This window comes from Pholcus phalangioides, unplaced genomic scaffold, assembly GCF_987345545.1.
Source record: "Pholcus phalangioides strain wild (caught in Gottingen) unplaced genomic scaffold, Ppha-v1.0 ptg000007l_1, whole genome shotgun sequence".
In the NCBI taxonomy this organism is placed as follows: domain Eukaryota; kingdom Metazoa; phylum Arthropoda; class Arachnida; order Araneae; family Pholcidae; genus Pholcus; species Pholcus phalangioides.
Window position 1 is genome coordinate 43,237,313 of NW_028301600.1, and position 17,873 is coordinate 43,255,185.

Here is a 17,873-nt window from a genome sequence, read left to right on the forward strand (position 1 = left end):
CGCTTCCTCCTGCAAAGAATGCGATATATTGGCATAGTCATTTCAATTCAGATGTTGTTACATCAGATTCTACCGATATTAAATATTGTGCAAGCGTACACACTATATCAGCATCGCCATTTGAACTTCGATGTTTAATAAGCCGCCTGGCAGTCGAGTGGTTAGGGAGCTAGTCTCTCACTGTGCAGGTCTGGGTTCGAATCCCAGTTCAGACATGGATGTCTACTAACAATAACAAATTCCCTGGACGGATAATGCTGATCCCTTGGGAATACGTGAAGATTACTTTATTTATAATAATATCTGTAGCATTTGATGTAACAATTTCACAAGATCACTCCCTATATCAGAGATATCAATGTACCAATATCACGCAAGCACACTCGCAATATTGCCAATATCAATGTAATAACATCGGGTAAGCGGGTTGGTACACGATCTTGACTTACCATGTTTTCCTATGGGAAAAATCTTCCTTTAAGGAACATTTACAAATTTTCTATTCACTTCAGGCACTCAATTTTTCTCTCTCAAATACTATGGGGATATTTTTATACAATTTAAAAAGAGCATTTAGGATTTTAATTGGTGGTTATTTTTTTCTCGAATTTTCACTTCAAAAATATGCAACCTTTTTAAAAATCACCATAATTCACCCATATTTTATGCAATAATTTTTTTAAAAATAACTTTAATAAAAAATCCCTATGTTAAAGTATGTATCACCAGTGTTTAGACACAAAGTTTCAAGACATTTGAAAGAATGGTGTTCGAAAAAATATTCCTTAACTAACAAAAAACTTAGTTTTGAGAAAAACATTTTAGTGAAACACATTATATAGCATATATAATGCCTGCCAGCAGTTTATATCAAAATATTTCTAGTATAGGCAGAACAAAAACTTGAACAGAGTTAGGCGCAGAAAAGACATTAGTATTTGAAAATCAAAAAAATGTGTTTCTTTTGAAAAATTTATGTGCACTAAGCCGATATTGGACATTGGAATATCGATGTAGGCTTCACATCTGTGATTCATTATAAATTGATACATCGCTCAGTCCTACTGTCTAGTTGCATGATTATAGTTTAAACTAGCTATGCATTACAGCTATGATGTGCTATATTTTAAAGTGAAGATTAGTTTGGAAAGTTCTTACCTATTTTGTTCAATCGAGCCATACTGTCAATAGCCCTCTGATATGCTTTTTGAACATCATCTTCACTGACCACTAATTTTATTCGGTTCCACCTTTCTGGCTGATCTAACCACAGATATGCACTCACTGCAACATTAGTACCAAGGGGTTTAGTGAGTACCAACACATCACCCACAACAGCATTATCTGGCCTGAAAAATAAATTCTTATAAAAATTCTATTTCAACAACACTTACTATAGGATATTTAAAATCAGTTCTTAATCTTACACTATGAATTCGTTAGGTTGGCAAACCGTTGTTGCAACACCTCCAACCATCATCCAAGGATTTACAACTGTCTGTCCCCCAGTGATACTGCAACCTCCTTCATATGCACAATCCTACACAAAATAAGAAAAAAAAAAGCACGCTCAGACCTGCCAACCTTCAGCAAGTGAAAATCCTGTAATTTCCTCACAAAAATCCTATAATTTACTTAAAAATCCAGCAAACATACTTTTGCATGCCAAATTTTATAGCTATAACAAAAACCAACTTAGCCTGTTAAGCATGTTACAAGATACAGCATGTACTAATGGGATCCAAACAAGAATTTTTATGACATTCCCGTAACAATGATGTAAATGTGATAACTACAAGTGTCCTCCATTCAGCTCTTCTAGCGGGAGGACACAAATGGTTTCATAACCACCATTTTATATATATTCATTTTTTCTTTAATAAATATAGCCAGACAGAGTGAGTCAACCAAAACAACAAGACCAAAGCTAATCCTTAGGGGTCATTCCAGTATTACGTCAGCATCGGGGGGGGGGGGGTTTGAAGGTTGCTTACGTCATCAACCACCCCTTTTTGAAGATATGAAATATTCTAAGCTGCTGACAAAATTTTGCTTATGGGGAGGGGGGGTCAAAAATGGCTGAAAATCTGCTTACGTAATACTTGAATGGCCCCCTTACCCAAGGCTCTCTCCAGACAATCCCCCATTTAAACTAATACCACATTGCTCACCAAAATAGGTTTAGAGCGAGACAACTCTGCCTGGCAGTTATATATATATGTGCAATTCTCTTTTCTCTATTCAAGTTCTTCATGCATTTCATGTCCACAACACACATGCGTATTCATATTATCATACTCATGTTGCTCACCGAATAAGGTGCTAAGCGAGATGGCTTGGGCGATCCTTCATTCAGCCCGTTAAGCAGCAATGATGAGATATCTCGCCTCTATAAAGTCTCTTATTTCAGCATTGTGACAAGCTCAAATATTTTGTAAAGCTGATTTCTCAATGGAAAACTTTTCCATGTATCCCTTACTTTGCACCTGCTGAAAATCGGAAGAGAGCCTACTTTATTAAAAAAGATATGACACTTTGAAGGAGGGTTAAATGATTTCCAATTGCCGCTTAAAGGGTTAAGCAGTAATACATAAAACATAGCTGCCAACTTTTGAAAATGAAAATTCTGGAGATTTTCTCGCGAACCCGTATTTTATGCTAAAACCATTCCCTAATAAATGCAAAAGGGATTTTTCCAAATAAAATAGTGAGTTTCCACACACAGTTAAAACGTAGGGAATAAAATCCCTACTCAAAAATTGAAGTCAAAATAGGTCAAATAGTCAAAAAATATAAAATAGGGATTTTACACACATAGGAAGTTAAACCCTTGGGAATAAAACCCCTATGCAAAAAACAAGTGAAATTGGAGGCCAAAACTTCAAAATGGTGATCTAAATAAATAAATAATGTGTTCAATCAGAAATGCTGTGAACAAACATTCTGCGCGAATGACCCCGAAATAATCGGAAGATGAAGGGGAAAAAAAACGTCAATTTTTGAAGAACTGACTTTTTGTGACACTTGCTTGATGTTTTTTTTTTTTTTTTCATTTCACATGAGTGATGATGGCAGTCTTTCCATGACAGATGTTTATGTCAGTAACACAACTTGTACAAAAAGGAAAAGTCTGCCCTTTTCTGGAACGTTTGATGAAAGGAAATTCATCGGGGAATAAGTATCTTTATATATAATAAAATTGATTAATATGTTTTTGCTTATCGGTTTTAGGGATGGTTTTCATAAGAGGGGGATTTTTTTTTTTAATGAAGTAGGGAATTTTTAGGAACAATTAGGGATTTTTTGTGATTTTCTTAAAATTCGGGAGATTTAAGAACTTTTCGGGAGGTCGAGGGATGAAGCTAAATTCGCGGAAAATTCGGGAGACTTGGCAGCTATGATAAAATGATCATATAACCCATATTTTATGAGACATTCCCGTATGTTTTGTTACCGTTTCTGTCCAATTTTTTTCAATGCTTCTTCCTTGAATTTCTGATATTTACTGGACATTCTGTCCATGTTGAACGTTTTGTGAAATCATTTTAATTAACAGACATTTATAACAGCCCTCAATTTCCCACCCATTGGTAATTTTTAACAATAAATTAATGTTTTACCCACAACTGCCGATGAGAAACAGAAAACCAATAGTACCTTATCTTTCTCTTACAGAAAATATGGTGATTGAATTATGTACCAGTTGTCTTATGATTAAACATACATGAAAAAAAATACTTTCCATCTGAACGGCCTCCACATTTGTTTATGTTAATATATTTGAGTCCTTGATCACTGTACATACAGGGAACCCATGCCTAGTGTGCATGCTGTTCCATGTAAATGAAAGTCACTTACTATAGAAGAACAGTAGCAGTGTGAAAAAAACAGCAGCCTTAATGTTTATTTTCTTTATTTGTTTCCAAGTTTGTGTTTTAACCATTAATGACAATAATTAAATCCTGGCAATATTAATTCACAGGGTGCATAGGTAACAGGGCCCATGGCATTTTACTGGTGAATCACTGATCCTAGAAGCATACAGTAGAACTTTGATTAACAGTAACCGTCCCGACTAGGGTTCTGACGGATAACAGAAATTTCTTAATACATATGTACAGTAACATGATTTCGCTGCGGGCTTGGGATGAAAATGAAATCCTTTAAATGTGAATAATACATACATATTATATTTAATTTTACAAAACGATCAATGTAAACTTGAATATAAGGTGGTATTGTACAGAAATGTATTGTAATACTATAAACCTAGGTTACAGTACTTTAAAATAATCTGTCATCTTTTTATGTGTCTTTGAGGTTCGAGCTTTTTGAGCGGCGATGTTCCGTATCTTACGCAGAAGTATGATCTGTGTTGCATTTGCCTCCTCATGCATTTCCAACCAGTTGATACACTTTGATAACATTGTTTCTGCTTCTGAGTGGCTAGTTGTAGGTATTTGGTAAAGAACTGATTCTTCATCGTCATCAATTTCTTCTCTTCTTCAACAGTAGTCATACTAGAAACAATTTAATCATCATTCGAAATTTTAAAGCCTCCATCCATTTTGTCACATTCCAACCAAAACAAAACATTCATTCGAACACACAGGCTACTTTGTCACGACTGAGGACAATATGTAACACAATAGCAACTGGTTAGTGATAAGTTTGTGGCACACCAGATCAAGCTCAATTCCTCCGCCATCGACGATTAGTTCCTTCCGCCTTTATACAGTACGATCACTTCCAGCTTTATACAGAAGGGTGAAAAAGTAATCCGAGGACAATTTTAAAGATGTATGTTTTTTGTTGATACTCAAGTTTTCCTTTTAAACAATGACAGATAACAGAAACCGGTGGTTAAACGAGTGACGGTTAATCGAAGTTTTACTGTACTTCCAATTAGAAAAGTAGTAACCACATAGCGTGTAGTACTCATATGTCATTCATGTTGCAAGAGATTGTATAGTTATTAAAATAAAAATGTTAACTTTTTATACTGATACTATGTGACAAAGTCTCTCTTCTGATGCCAACAAAAATTCTACGTTTCTAAATGCAATATTTGCTAAGATATTCAAATTCAAAAAACAGCATTAAATGAGGGTTTAGGTTTTTGGGCACATTGTGCTCGTATAAAAAGTTCAATTTCTTATTTCAATAACTAAACAACCCCTTGCAGTATAAATGATGTATCAAGGTTCTACACGTTATTTGGATACTTTTTCTATTGGAAGTATGCCTCTAGGATCAACAGTTCACCAGTAAAATGCCATATGTGCCTCGTTACCTATGCACCGGTATATAATACACAAACTGAGATGTTCTAATGTTGAACAAGAAAAAATACAAAAAAAGACTTCATTTAAAAAAAAAAACCTTTAAAAAAATGAAAAATAGGGTTTTGTTGAGCGATTGCTTAACCACACAAGATTGTCCAACATACACTCGTGTTTAACTCATTGATTGCTTAAGAAAAAATTTGCCACTCCAAATTAATTTTTTTCTTTCCCAATAAATAATGGGAGTGGTTCCACTCAGTGTTTTCTTCTTTCTAAAAATCAAAGTCGTCTTTAATAGGTTAAAATTAAGTTAACTTGCACATTATGAATCTGAAATTCTAATAGAAACATTTTGTCGAAATCTGGTATGAAGAGTTGTATGGAAGAACAAGTTTGTACAGCATAAAAAAAATTATACAATACAACAAAATCAATGGTATACCCCATGATCGTCAGTAAGGTTCATCAGCGTAAGAATGTCCAAAACCCTATGTTGTAAGATCAACATAAAATGTCTAACACAGGGTATTATGCAATCCAGGACTCCCACTCAAAAAATTCAAAAAAATTTGAATTAGGAAAACAAAGGACTAAAAAGTAGGATGGGGGAGGGTAAACCCCCTTAGACAACATAATCGTAGCATAATGAAAAAACTCCCTAAAAAATTATTTTTTAATTTTCAATTAAATTTTTTTTTCATAGCACTATTTCAGTATCCTATAAGAATGACTCAAGCAAAATGACAAATGACTTGGTTACAAAACCAATTTTTGGCCAAAACAGTGCACTAGCAACCACAGATAATTCTTTTTTCTGTCTCTCCCAATATATATTACATCCTTTTTCTGGAGTCTTCCAAAGTGCAGAGTTTGTCAACTCTCTTCAACAATGCACAGCAAATTTTGAAGACGTATGTTTAAGAATGATGCTCCTGCGAGACCACTTTCAAAAGCACAGTGCAAAATGTGTAAATTACAAGATCTGATGTAAATAAGGCAAGGTGAACCAGATAGTTTTACTGCGTTGTCCATCCTTTTTTAAAGGGATTTGTTTACATTTTACTGTTCAATGGCAGTGCAATGGTTTTTGACAAATGACGCACTTTCATTTATAGCTCTTTGCTGAGCATTGTAAATATTGTTTATGCCTCTTCACACATGCCTTAAAAATACAGAAGACAACTGAATGCTATTGGGTAGCATCAGAAAACCTAAAATAGGCCTATGTATCCAACTGCTTTGCAATGCAAACTGTTGTTTCACCTATTTGCACCATAATTTTCAATGATGAATGTTAGTTACTGTCCAAGACCATGAAGTAATAAATACAAAATAATTTTTTCCATCCAGACAGATGGAATACTCCATTGAAGAGAAATGATGAAAAAGCAATGCTGAATGAATTTGCACTTCAAAGCTGTATGATTTTGAGATTGCCAGAGCTCCCACTCATCCTACTTCTGGGTAAATGTCCTACTCGCTTGGTTTTGTCCTACTTTTCACCAAATCCTATCAACAAAAAATTTGTGTAATTGATTTTAATTGAGCAGGGAATCATTGATATATTGCCAAATGTTACAAATGGTGGAGATTGTAATTAATGATTCTGCCAAATTGTATCGCTTTGAAGGTTATTTGGGGGAGTGTAGAGATGTGAGGTGAGAATATTCTCCTGGATGTAAAAATTGGAGAATAATCGAGAATATATATATTCATTTTTCTTTTAAATAATTTAAATTTTTTTACTAATTTTGTTTATATTGTGAAATATAAATTAGTTTTCATTACCTGAAACATTTACAACAAACAATTTTTGGTATAATCACCCCCAATGACAAATTTTAGTTCGAGAATATTCTCCAGGTCACATGATAAGAGGTTTTAAAATTTTGGTTATAAAGATTTTAGAAACCTTTAGATTAAAACCTTAAAAAAATATTTTAAAATGAGTTAAATTTTTAAAAATAAGTTACAACAAAAGAAATTAAATCAAAGTTGATTGATAAAGGAAGCTATTCTTATATAATCACCTTCATTCTAAGATGCAGAACTTCGTTTTCTTCAATGCACATACACTTAAATTCTGTATCACTCACACTTCTTTAAAAGTTGTGCACTTCAGCCCTGTTGGTTTAATTTTCTTGCTTTCAAACTTTAATATTGTGGTCTACAAACTTCAATATTTCCATCTTCTTCACGGGGCGAGAAGACAGGGGACGGAAGACGGTAGTACTCTCAAAGGACTACTATTATAAGTTACTAGAGAATACATTCTTATCAAAAATAATAATTATTCTGTTATTTATCGAGATTATTTATTATAATACATGTTATTACATATATTGTTGATAATACTCTCTGGAAAGATTTTTCGGTAACTGATATTCTCATTGAGGAGAATATTCAAGAATATTCTCTGCAAGGACTATTATCAATAACTTCAGAATAATTCTTATTTTCTATAAAAATATTCCCAGTAATTTATGAAAGTAGTCCTTCCAGAGAATATTCTTAAGGATATTATGTGTAACTATATTATAAATAACAGGAGAATATTCTCATAAAGAACTTATAAGGATATTCTCAAGTTATTTATAATAATAGTCCTACCAGAGAATATTCTCGAATACTCTCCTTCACGAGAATATTCTATTCTCCAAAAGATTATTCTCGAGAATTTTACATCTCTAAGGGGAGTGTATGTGGACCATTTAGTTTATTACTTTTCATTTGCTTAATTTAAGGGTTCAAAAAGTATAGTAGTCATTAAAAACTTGTTTTTGTGGTGTTACACAGAGCAGATAAATACATTAAAAACATGGAGCTCATAACCAAACACAAAATTTGCCTTTACTGATTTAAATTCTCTAGTGACTCAGTCATGAAACAGGTCACTATGATACCATGGATTCATAACATATGGGAACCAGTGCAAAAATAATCCTTCGCAAGCAAGGGTTTCACCTATTATTGGATCTATCATCATGCTTTGCTGTTGACCCGGATCGTATGTAAGAGTATTCCTTCAAATTATGCTGAAATAATTGCATTGCAACACTTTTAATAGACACCAGACCTACCACCCAGAAGAAAAAAAAATTGTACTCTATCACTAAAAAAGCTTTGCACCCGTTTTCCAATTTACGGATGGGGGGGGGGGGGGGAGAAGGGGTGTACCCCATACTAAAATTTATTAGGAGGAAATCATAATTATAATCAGAAAAAGTAATTTCTGCATAAGAAAATATATTGCTTACTTTAAAAAAGAACATTCTCAGGAAGATCAATAAAAATTGGTTTTCTTGTCTATCATTTGACATTTTTGTGCTAGTTTTATCTACATTAAAATGAAATATGATTTCACTCACTGGGACACCCAGTCCCCTGATCACGTGAAAACATTAAAAAAAAAACCAATTCATTAGATGGATGCTAAAGTGTTGAAAATTATCCGATATTCATAACAAAATTTATCATCCTAGACACCTGAATGATTAATATTAATATAGAACTTTATATAGAATAATATCTCAATCAGGGTTCATACAAAATTTTCAAAATGAAAAGTAAGGACTTTTTAAGGAGTTTCAAGCAGTTTCTAAGGACTCATGGCAAACTTCATAACTTACAAGTTTTACAGCAAAAAAAGGGGCTGGGCACATATGCAAATTTATTTTTAATTCGCAAACATATTTTCCCTCTTCTCAAAAATATAGATGTAGAAGTGGTTCAAAAATTACAAGTTTTGATTTGTTACCCAGCATCATAAGAATTCATAAAATAATCAATCCACATACATGCTTTCTGTCGTCACCAAAGTGTTCTAAAACCTTCAAGTATTAGTCAAAAATATAACTCATAACAGCATCACATAAATTATAAAAATTATAAAAGTGATATTCATTCCCAATCCAATTATTCAAAATAAAAACCACAGCCGACAAAGATTTTTCTTACAAAATTATATATATTTGCAGCAACTCTAGGAGCACACACACACTTCCAGCACAACTCCCTAGATAGTAAATGGCCCATAGATGGTAATAGACCTGAGTTGTGCTTGGTTTGAAAGAAAGAAAGCCCTCCCCCCCGGAAATCACTCTCAAACAATCTGGGAATGTGCCGCGGGCCGCTCAATTGAAGTAAGAATTTGCCACGAGCTACTTAATTCATCTGTAAGTGTACCGGCGCCACTTGAGGCAGGCCACATTCAGGCCATGTGTTGAGCACATGTATGCTTTAAAATAAGGGGCTGTTCAAGTATTACGTCAGCAAATTTTCAGCAATTTTTGACTCGCCCCTCTTGTCAGAAAAAGTCAGCAAAACTCTCACCCTCCCCCTGTCAGCGCTCTGTCCCCTTCCTCCTAACTCTTATTGGTGGAATCTAAATTGGGGGGCTTCCCCCCAGATGATCAAAAATTTATTTTTTTAATCCACAAAATATTTTTTAAAAGAATTGTAAAAATATTTTTTACAATTTCGAAACAAAATATCTTTATATGTTGTTATAATAATTTTTGTTAATTTCAATGCTATTTGAAGGCTAAGAACCCAAAATTGCTCAAGAAATTCATTGCGACCCTACCTCTCTAACCCCTTGGTAAGCCTTGACCCGCGGTAAACATTCGGCCTGTGCGGACCAAATGTGGCCCTGGCGTTATGATGTGGCCTGCCTCTAAATCTATTTTTGTAACAATGAACCAAGTGACACATTTACAGATCGATTAAGTGACTCGTGGCACAATTCCAGACCATTTAAGCGATCTGTGGCACATTAAGCGATCCCTTGAGTGACATGTGACAAAGTTTTAGAGCATTGGTCCTGCCACCTGTGCGGTTCTACATCACTCAAGTTATCCGCAGCACATTCCCAGATTACTTAAGTGATCTGCGGCATAATCACGGATCACTTATATGACGCGCGGCACAGTTCCAGAGCATTTGGATCCGCTAAGTATTTGAAGATCACTAGAGTGGCTCTGTAGGGAGAATGTTAGTTCAGGTGCCCACAAACTAGTGAAAAGTTTTACTCGTTTTTCGCGCACCGAGTAAGACGCCATTAAGAATATTTCATATTTTTTATAAAGGGTGGTTGATGACGTAAGAATCTTCCCCCCCCCCTCCACGTCAGCAAGTCAGCAAATCGAAAATCTCCCATCCATGCTGACGTAATACTTGAATGACCCCTAACATAAAGATACCATAAAGTTATTTTCTGAAGGTTAAAAAAAATAGGTTCAGCTATAGTGGCTGATCGGCTCGTTCTCTCCCCCCCACCTCCCTCCTGTAAAACCAGACGTGGCTCGGGCTGTCACTTTTAAAAGCCGGGTTTTACTAGCAGGTTTTCTATGCCGCGCGCAAGGTGAATCACCCAGCGTGACATGCCGTGTATTCATCAATATGAAAAGCAGTACGACTGTTTTCCTACAGAGCACAATACGGCTCACGACAGCGCTTTACGTCAGCGTGATTGGCAGACTGCTTCTGGAGGAGTTAAGCGTCGTGTGCCGCGCGTTTCAGCGACCTTACCTTCATTTTCGTGTTGTGTCTCTTCACTTTAAACCGGAGCATGCAGCAGATAGAGTAGATGACGCCAGGGTCATATACTATATAGCCGTCCTGAGCCGATGCGCCACGCTTGGAAAATGCAAATTCGTAACTCATTATGTAACTCATTTCTGCCAACATGAAATGATCCAGTTAGGTTCACGCGGTGCAAAAAGACTACTCCGAGGAAAACCTGGCTTCAGGGATGGACGCTTGTTACGGGATCCCAGGAGAGATAAACCCATTGTCTCTCTCATAGAATCTCTTGTGTGTGAATAGAGCCTGTTCCTCTTTTTTCCTTTGCCTTTTTATTTACGGCAACCAATCTGCGAAACAGATTGGCTTTCCCCACAGGACTTCAGTTTTTAGCACTTTAAGGCGCGGCGGCGAAAAGATACGCTTGTCGTTGTCCCTTACTCCAGTGCAACTGAATTTTTTTTCCTTTCTTGTTTTTCAGTAGCGAGTTGTAATGTGAATAAAACACATAAAACACGTCAAAAAACTGCGGAAAGCAGTGACATTTTGTGGTTTCTCAGAATTTTCGTAGTGAGATATTGGCTGTAAGCAAATGGGAAGGAGGGATAAAATATTAATAGTAGGAGAGAATTGCGGTAAAAAAAAAGACGATAGCGGTGAAAGTAGGAAAATAGTAGGAAAAATAGGAAAGCTGCGAGGTCTGCACTCAGTATACTGCGTAATATAGGAGGTTCGAGACATCGTTTCGCCGCATAAGTAAAAACTGAAAAAAACTTTCTCACCACTGGGCATGGGGGAATTTTCGGCTACTGGTTCAGCGGAGTGATGTCGCTCTACGGACCATCGATTTCCAACGCTGACCAGTTTGCGACATAAGCAGGAAAACATGTCAAAACTAGCGATTCTGTAAAAAATCGTATTTTTAGAAGCGAAAGCGTATAATCGTATTAATTTACTAAATACGACAAAATCGTAACGGTTGGCAGGTATGCACAACCACTGAATGTTCCAATCCCATCCCCTGCTTTCACATTTCCAATTACAAAGGGAGAGAGCGTTTTTTTTCTCTTATCTTCCTCTTTATATTCGGAGGAAGCTTCCTCTTATTTTTCTAGGCAATGCTATTCATCACCATGGGGAATGCCTATTCTAAGAAAGATCATCCCTTCAGAGGAAAAAAAAAAAAAAAAAAAAAAAAGACTTTTTCAGGCATGGCTGCAAAAAGTAAGGAGTTATAAGGGCCCTTCCGGAGGGAAATGAAAAGTTTTTAAGGATGTGCGAACCCTGTCAATGGAATCAAGTGCATTATTTTTTGTCGAAAATTTCCAAAAACCCTGAAAACTCTTGACCCTGAATAACTAAACAATAAAAATGTAATTCTATATTTCAGACATGGTGAAATTTCGACGATACTCAAATATCAAGAAAATAATGGTTTATTATTCTAAATCTATCAAAAAAGCAGGAATTACGAACTCAATTTTTGGCACAAGTTCATTTATAAAATTCCACTTGAATTTAAAAAATGAAATGCTATATAATTCACGAGACCACAAAGGGTTAGGATGGCATGCAAATTACAGGAAAATATTGATCCATCAAATAGATGCTAAAGGATTGATGCATGGCCGTCTTAAGAGCATCACAGGCCCCCAGGCCAAGTGATTTTTCTGAGGCCCTACCAGGCAAATTCTCGAAAAATTCAACTACTTTTAATTTTTCGGAGACCCCTATTCTCTTGAGGCCCTGGGCCGTGCCCGGTTGGGCCCCATGTACTAAGACGGCAATGTCACTCGGTATACTGTCTAATACAGAGGCAGCTTAAGACATAGTTTCGGAGCATGAACTCCCAGCACAGCACAGGAATTTTCAGCTAGGTTTCACGGAGTGATGCAGACCAATGGAAAATCGATGATTCTAATGCTAACCAGTTTACGACACGCAGGAAATGTCAATATTACAGATTTGGTAAAAAATCATATTTTTAGAAGCAAAAACACATAATCGTATCAACTTGTTAAAATCGTATGAAATACGATAAAATCATAACAGTTGGCAGGTATGCAGACACCAATATGTCAATTCCATCGTGACACTTTTCCAGTTCAATGATATGTCTTTTCTTGAACTCTTCTATTTTGTCATTATATGTATATAAATTTGTCATTGCACCATAGCTAATTTGTAAAGATCAGCATGATTTCAAAAAATAAAAATTTATAAAATACAAAAAAAAAACCCCTTTTTTTCAAAATAAAAAATATCTGAAGAAAAAATTATGACTACAGTGCTAACCTTTTAACAGCTGATGTTCCCACTGCAAAAAAAAATATTTTTCTTACATGAAAGCACTTGATTTTCTTCCTGAATGCATGAGATTCCAAACTTAATTTAAAAATCAAATTTTATTCATTTCAGCACTAATGCTATTAATTAAATTTTTTTAAATCACCTATTTTTTAAGGAAGAATAAAATTTAATTTTTTTGATTTCAATGTTGTTTCTATGGACATGGGCAAGTCCAGAAAACATACAAGAAATTTTTTTTTCATGAATTTTATGGTTGATATCTCTAAAGGATCAGAACAGGAAATAACAGAAAAAAATTAGAAAAACAATTCAAATCTTAATTCAGCCGGTAAAAGGTTAACTATCTTATTGAGTATGGCCAACCATAGAATCTACAATCTGTAGCAGTTGGCAAGTCTGCTGAAGCAAAAAAAAAACAAAAACCAAACATAATTAATACAAATCAGTATAAGTATGTCTAAAATATAAAAAACTCACCTTAAAACCTCGTATAATAAGAGGCACAACAGTATCTCTTTCTTTATCGCTCATTTTTGTGCTAATACCTAACAGCATTAACATATTGTCACATTCAGTTACACCCATGGCATATAAATCACTAAGCACATTGGCACAAGCGATTCTACCCTGAGAAAAAAAAGGAAATAAAAATAAAGACCATTATTCTAAAATCCTGAAAGATGCACAACAAAAACCACTTTAAAAATATTAATACAGTAAAACCCGTCTTTAACGAAACCTGTTTTAAGCAGAAACCTGTCTTCAACGGAAAAAAATTGTGGTCCTGTGATTGCAATACCAAAATACACATTAAAAAACCTGGATTAGACAACCTATCTAACATGAAAATGGAAAAGAAAATTATACCCTTTAACGGAAAATTTCCCACAAACACTGAGTGTTTGGCGACCAATATAGACCAAAGGACCATACAAAATGTTAAAGTGCTCCACAACAAATTTTTACGCAATCTACAGTCAGTCACAAAAATCTATGTACACCCTTAAAAATTACATTATTGAAGAAACAAAACAGAATCAATATGTCGCCCTCTTTTTTATTGGAACATTGAACAATTCAAACATATCTTTGATAGAAATAAAAATAGCAAATTGATATTTGCAAAAAAAAAAAACACCACTGAGTGGAAATAGCAGGTCACAAAAGTCTACATACATGGGTGAAAAGTTTATTAATATGCACGATTTTTGCATTTGAATTAAAAATAAATATTTTGTGTGTGTGTAGGACCTCCGTTCAATTCATTAATGGCATCCAACTTCCTGGGCATCGATTGAACTAAGTTTTCCGTTATATCCGCTGTAATTTTGGACCTACTCTTTCAACAATGTGTTTCAAAAATGCTTTCTTCTTGATAACACTATATATATTTGCGAAAAAAAAAAACTCTTCTCTTGAATTCACCCCATAAGTGTTCAATGCGATTCAAGTCAGATGACTGGGAAGGTGAATGAAGATGTCTAGGTACCTTGTAAAAAGGAGCCATTCCTTCGCAATCTGTGCAGTATGATTTGGATCATTATCTTGTTGGAAGATCCATTGGCTTCCAATACCTAATTTGTCGACTGATGCTTGCAAATTATCTTGCAGTATCTTGGAGGTATTTTGGACACAGTCCTACCTTTAATGAAAATTAATTTCCCTACACCAGACGCTGACATGCATCCCCAAACCATCATGCTGCCTCTACCATGCTTGACTGTTGGAGTCAGATTTTCAGGTTTCATTTCCTCATTTTTCCTTTTCCAAATTTTCCCGTGTGACTGTCGCTACTGAAAATATTATATTTGCTTTCATCTGTGAATAAGACAGTTTCCCAAAAAGCGAAATCCTTTTGATGATACTGTTTAACGAAATCGAGTCTTTTTTTCTGATTTATGTGATGGAAATCAGAAGTTTTCTTGGAACTCGTTAATGCAATCCTTTCGATAGTAGAATTTATCTGACAGTTTCAGGATGCAAAGTGTTGTTGGTTGTTGATGCAATATGCTGCGTCAATTTGGGGGCGTATAATTTCAGATTTGACTTGACTGTATTAACAATCGATCGTACATCTGGATTATTCAAAACCCTTACATACTGGGCAAGTGCGCTAACCAATACACCAGAGACACACTTATCAATTCCTTATAACATGCATTAGTAGCGTGAAGCGCCAAATGGAGACATAGCAGCCTATTTCAGAGATGCTGCTGTACTTTAATTAATCTGGATCCCTTTTGAGTGAAAGTGGGTCCCTCTTGAAAAAAATTAAGAGGAAAAAGTATATGCTTCCTTCCCCATAATTTACTGGCATCTCTATGAATTTTTTTTTCTAGCATACCCCAGGTCTTTCATCACCTGCTATAATATCTTCGTTGAGAGCAGCGGGCCATGTTCTGGGTAATAGGTATTTTCTGTGAATCAAATAATTCATTTCTGAAAACATTGTTCTATCTAAAGGTTCATTTACTTTAATTGTGTACTAGTAGGAAAAGCTTAGAAAGAACCTCATTAAAGAGAATTTAACACATGAAATGTAACACATACAGACATGGCAACTTTTGGAATCCAGAAATTTTCCCGGAGGGGGGTACCCCCCCCCTTCCCGCCGCGGTCCTCATAGACTCGATCCAAAAAAAATTTCCCGAAATATTTTTTTAATCAATTAAGAAAAAGTTCCATTCCCCCCCCCCCCAAGGCAGGTTCTGCTCTTTCCCCCCCCCTCTTCCCGAGCAGAATATAATTCCATGTCAGTCATGCAGAATAGAGAAATCACATCTACATATGCTGTTCATAAAACAAATTCCCTTTCATGGGTGATACCATTGATTGATAATCTTGGATATATATGAACTCTTAAAAGCTTGATATTTAGCTTAAAGTTTCATATTTTCTTTCCGAAGACATATTTAATCGGAGAAAACAATTAAAAAACTTCAAAATACAACGCTGCTAACGAAAAAATGTGTGTTTACTGCACGGCTGTTGATGGAATACAATAACGATTATAGGCCTACAGGAATTTCGGCAACCAAGATCATGCCCCTGATGATTGCCGATAAACGCTACGTAAACAAAGTCACGTCTTTGCCAGTTGTTTAAATGCACTCACCAAGACCATTCTTTACGGCTGCTTGATGGAAATAACCACTGCCGTCCTCTATGGGTGTTTTCCCTAATGATGACGGCAGTCATTGACGTCACGACAACCTGAAAGCTCGCGTAAAATCTCATTTTCTGCCAAAATCCGGAAAAATTTGATTAAATCCGGAGAGCAGGTGTCTCCCGCCTAAATCCGGAGATTTGGCAGGTCTGCACATATCACAAATCTAAACCAAATATACCGCTGAGATCCTGCTAATAGCGTTCCCATTTAGAACATTTTTCCACTTAGTCTGACTTATTTTCATGGTCCCAACTTTATAAGTAATTCTTATTAAGATTTTCCGTTTAAATTGTTTTCCTGCTTATGTTTTTTACGACAGTTTTTTTTTAAAAGCATTATAAGCAGGATCCACTGTAATTAACAGTTGGAGGCACACACACATTTATATATTTACTAATAAATGAATCTATAAATTTCCTTCTGATTGATTTTTCATTTCTTTAAAAAAATCTTAGCTCTTTCAATAATATCCGATTTAAATTTAAAAAGCAAATGCGATTCTCTCTCAGACACTTATCTTCCAATTCTTTCTATTCATACTGTAGCGTACCGGCCATTGTTACATCCTGGATTCTATTTTTTTATCTTTCCCCGACATAGTCAGCCTCTGCGAATGACAACAATGAAACAACTTTTTCCACAAATATTATTTATTAGCATCAAAGTTTTTTATTTTACACTTCTCAAATTTTTAAAAAATTTCTTAGAGTTTTAGCTTTAGTAAATATTGCACATCAAAATTAATTTGGTCTCACCGATCTGTCTGAAGAAGTTCATTGCACCTACGCGTCGGCTTCACCAACTGCGTGAACGTCACCAACCAGTATTCCAAGTAGTCAAGTCCCGAGACGATGTCTGCTCAGCATTTCACATGATGGATGTTCTATGACAGCATCAGCACTGCTCCGCTGTCCCAGTCGAAGTTTCCCTTCTCCAGGTGAGTCGCACTGGACCAGGTTTCGGTAAAGAGTCGATGTCTCGAAGAGAAAGCTAATTCTCTATCTCTTGTCTTCCCACAGCTGCTAGGTGTAAGATAAGAGCCCCTAGGTCGTAGATTCACCAGAACATAATGACGTACGCTGCACGAGATGAGACGCCTTGCTAAGTGCTGAACTTGCTTGTTTAGATCTGCCCTTTTCTCTGTACAGTGGTGGCTTTTAAAGAAAAACCTTTCCAAGAACCAATCAGACAGCAGAATCAGCCTGTAAAAACTTGACTGAACAGTAAAACTCATTTACATATCATACGAAATAAAACACTTTTTTCAACTTTTGACATATGGATGTTGGCAACATAGAAAAGGTAAACATTGAAGACCTGGCCAGGGTCCGCAACAATAGGCCTATTGCACATTGAAATTCTCATGAAATTATTGACCGTGAAATGGTCTGCGGCCCACAGACGGTATGAAGGTAAAAACATTGTAGATTATTCTTGTATAATTACATTGCAAAACATTTATCACAATTTGATATTACACATTAATATTTTCATTTCACGGAGTTGATGACGATCCCGCGCGTAACCCCCACCGGTGATCTGCTGGACTTCCCATCAGCAACTGGAGAACCCCTCATATTACATTA

General features: G+C 35.6%; 1 protein-coding gene across 2 annotated transcripts in view; it reads right to left on the reverse strand.

The window, feature by feature from the left end:
* The window catches only part of LOC149085323 (inactive selenide, water dikinase-like protein), a 58,050-nt gene that overhangs the window by 27,005 nt on the left and 13,172 nt on the right, over positions 1 to 17,873 (reverse strand). For both annotated transcript variants that reach the window (XM_089233274.1, XM_089233276.1), the window contains exons 3-5: positions 13,596 to 13,745; positions 1,428 to 1,540; positions 1,159 to 1,349 (exon numbers count right to left, since the gene is read on the reverse strand). In XM_089233274.1, coding sequence (XP_089089400.1) covers positions 1,159 to 1,349; positions 1,428 to 1,540; positions 13,596 to 13,745 — 454 coding nt within the window. The remainder of the gene's footprint in view (positions 1 to 1,158; positions 1,350 to 1,427; positions 1,541 to 13,595; positions 13,746 to 17,873) is intronic.